Source organism: Arachis ipaensis, chromosome B07 (assembly GCF_000816755.2).
Source record: "Arachis ipaensis cultivar K30076 chromosome B07, Araip1.1, whole genome shotgun sequence".
Lineage (NCBI taxonomy): Eukaryota > Viridiplantae > Streptophyta > Magnoliopsida > Fabales > Fabaceae > Arachis > Arachis ipaensis.
This window is the reverse complement of record NC_029791.2, coordinates 9,359,018-9,361,882: the sequence shown is the minus strand read 5'-3', so window position 1 is coordinate 9,361,882 and position 2,865 is coordinate 9,359,018. Positions and strand designations below refer to the sequence as shown.

Genomic DNA, 2,865 nt, shown 5'->3' with positions numbered 1-2,865 from the left:
GAGCATATCTTAATTTCTTGACAGTACTTGAATAATGCATCGGTAGTCATCTGTTATACTTACCTGTAAAAGAGCTGGTCTATCCTTGCTCACACACTCAAATAATACTTGCAAACAAAATTCCTTGAAATCAGCATCGGATCTGCAAGCAAGTTTCATTCAGTTATTCAGATATTGGTATATATTTATAGAAAGGATTGATGCTGAGTGCTATAAGTCTGCATGGTTTTATGATCTTTTACTTATGAAATACGATCTTCAATATCAATGTCAGTAATAATGAAACATAAATGGCCAGATAGCACCAAAAAATGGAAAAAGAAAACAGAATTGTGGACTGTGCGTCACTGCAAAAAGTTTGTATGGATAGCAATCAAGTCAACAATACGGCTTATGCAATCAGTTGGCTAATGTTACTAGAGCAGACAAATACGAGCAAAATACAAAACAAGATAAAATGAATAAGCAATCACTAATAATATTATATGTACAGTTGGCAACATACGGCTGGGGGGATCCAACCAATATCTAGCATTGTTGCACATGGATCTTTTACGTATATGAAATTTGTACTTGGATTTGTTCTCTTGGCACCACTCTAATATAAATTATGCATTTGTAATCATTAAAGGTTATGTTACAATGTAAAAGCATTCATGTGTCTCTTAGCAAGCAATTTAGACTTTTGCAGAGTTCATGAGAAAGTAGTAAGCTTAAGCTTCCATGACCAAGTGGTCCAGAATTGGATTATTCTCTCCGCCACCTTTCTTTCCTTTTTCCTTCGTAAGAAAATGTAAACTTCTGCATAAAATACAATGAGTCTGTCCAATATCCACACTTCAAGCCTAAAGTGGCTGCTACACGAAGGGGCATGTTAAGATATAAAAATTCATGCACTTTATCCCATAATTTGAACTTTTCGGAGAGAGACTGTTCATGAAAAGGCATTATTTCAGACAAGTAATTATTCATCACAAGATTTAAGTAACTCTTCATGCTTAAAAATAAATAAAGTGAATTAAATACTAAAGATAAAATCAAAACAGAGCATGGATGTGAAAGACGCAGGATGAAAAAAAGAAAATAATATCTCAATATGATCTTACCTGCTATACCAAGAGGGGTCACAACAGAGTTGTGCAAAAGCAATCAAACTGGGATCAGATGAGAAGGTACTGACCAACTGATCAACTGTGGCAGCACTAGATCCACTATGGATGTCTGAGATTGTATCAGATGCTTTTGAACTTGTCAAGCCAAACACCTAGACCAACAAAAGTTAAACTGGCTGTAAAGAATTTATGAAATATTGTCTAACAGAATCAAATATAATGCAATTTCAACCTTGTGCATTGCACGAGACAAGAGCGACTGGCACCCAATGGGATCATCAACATATGAACAGGCTCCAACTTTTCTTTTGATATACAGAACACCAGAATTAAATGGATTATTCTTGTCACCAAAATTCCACCAAGGTTTATCTGTTATTTAATGCATAATATGGGGTTAGTTTTTTCAAAAGAATACAATACAAATCTCAAATTGTTATGAGATCATCTAGATAGAATAATAGTTTATTGTTCACCTTCAGGGGCAAAGTCTATTACTTGAGGCCAGTAGCGAGGCCCACAAACACGTATTCTTTTCAACTGCAGCCATCAAAACCAAAAAACTTAGAACCGTGATTCTTTTTCTCCAATTAAATACTAGGAAATAGATTCACTCCCAATCAATCAAACAGAAGTTAATTCAAACAGAATAAATGGCTACAGAGAGTGAAACCCAAGTAAGACAGAAGACAATTCAGACTTACAATAGCTCTTTCTGGAAGAAGGCAAGGAGTAACCTCACAAAAGCTTGATTCAGCATAATGTTCAGTTTCTCTGATTGTGACGTCAAGAGGAGCATAAACAGGCAGACCTGTGTCAACATCAACGGTTTGAACCCATCGTGCCTCTGTAGCAAGCACATAGAGATGCCGAAATGCCTGTAAAAGAGTTTTTTAGAAGAGCATAATTTCAAAGAATAAAATATACAGACACTCTTGAGTATTTTCATTGCAACAACAATTCCAGATATCTGATATACCTGAAGGTGGCATCTGTTATCATTCGGACCAGTGGGCATGCGTGGATATAGAGTAATGAGCAAGGCTGCTATGGCACTGTTGTTTGTCGAAAATGTTCGCATTCCACCACCAAGAAACAAGAAACCAGTAGCTAAGCTTACCTAGAATAGCAGATTTATAAGACCCAAAGTTAGAAGTGATATCGAAGAAAGCCAAATAACACTTTAATAAAGAAATTTAAAGCATATACAAGATTTTGCTAGAATATAGAGAATGTGATTAAAGTATATTTTTCCAAAAGTATGAAGTATCTGAACTTCAAAGTGATTTGTCAACAATACTATCTCCTTTATGTACATGAATAAACAGGTACACACATTTCAGATGAAACACAAAAGCTAGCCCACATAATAGCAATCTTATAGAGATACATAAATTACAGTTAGATGATGAGTAATCATATGTAAATGGACAAAAATGGAACGAGGATATGAGAGAAAAAATTGGAGTGGCGCCTATTGTTAAAAAGATGGTGAAATCTCGTTTTAGATAGTTTGGACATATTGGGAAATGACCAACAGAGCATCTAGTTAGAAGAGTTGACTAGATGGAAGATAGACTAGTGGTTAGGGATACAGGGAGACCTAAGAAGACTATGAATGAGCAGTCAATAGAGATTTAAGCAAAAGTGAGCTTAGTGCAATCATGATATATGATATGGCGCTATTTGATCCAAGATGCTGATCGCACCTAGTGGAATTAGGCTTTGTTGTTGTAATATAAACAAATTCCTG

General features: G+C 35.4%; 1 protein-coding gene across 4 annotated transcripts in view; it reads right to left on the bottom strand.

Moving 5' to 3' along the window:
* Positions 1 to 2,865, bottom strand: part of LOC107608807 (anaphase-promoting complex subunit 1) — a 20,802-nt gene that overhangs the window by 1,606 nt on the left and 16,331 nt on the right. For all 4 annotated transcript variants that reach the window (XM_021107267.1, XM_016310538.2, XM_021107265.1 and 1 more), the window contains 6 exons: positions 2,092 to 2,232; positions 1,817 to 1,990; positions 1,589 to 1,652; positions 1,345 to 1,484; positions 1,107 to 1,264; positions 64 to 142 (listed from right to left, as the gene is read on the bottom strand). In XM_021107267.1, the coding sequence (XP_020962926.1) occupies positions 64 to 142; positions 1,107 to 1,264; positions 1,345 to 1,484; positions 1,589 to 1,652; positions 1,817 to 1,990; positions 2,092 to 2,232 (756 nt within the window). The remainder of the gene's footprint in view (positions 1 to 63; positions 143 to 1,106; positions 1,265 to 1,344; positions 1,485 to 1,588; positions 1,653 to 1,816; positions 1,991 to 2,091; positions 2,233 to 2,865) is intronic.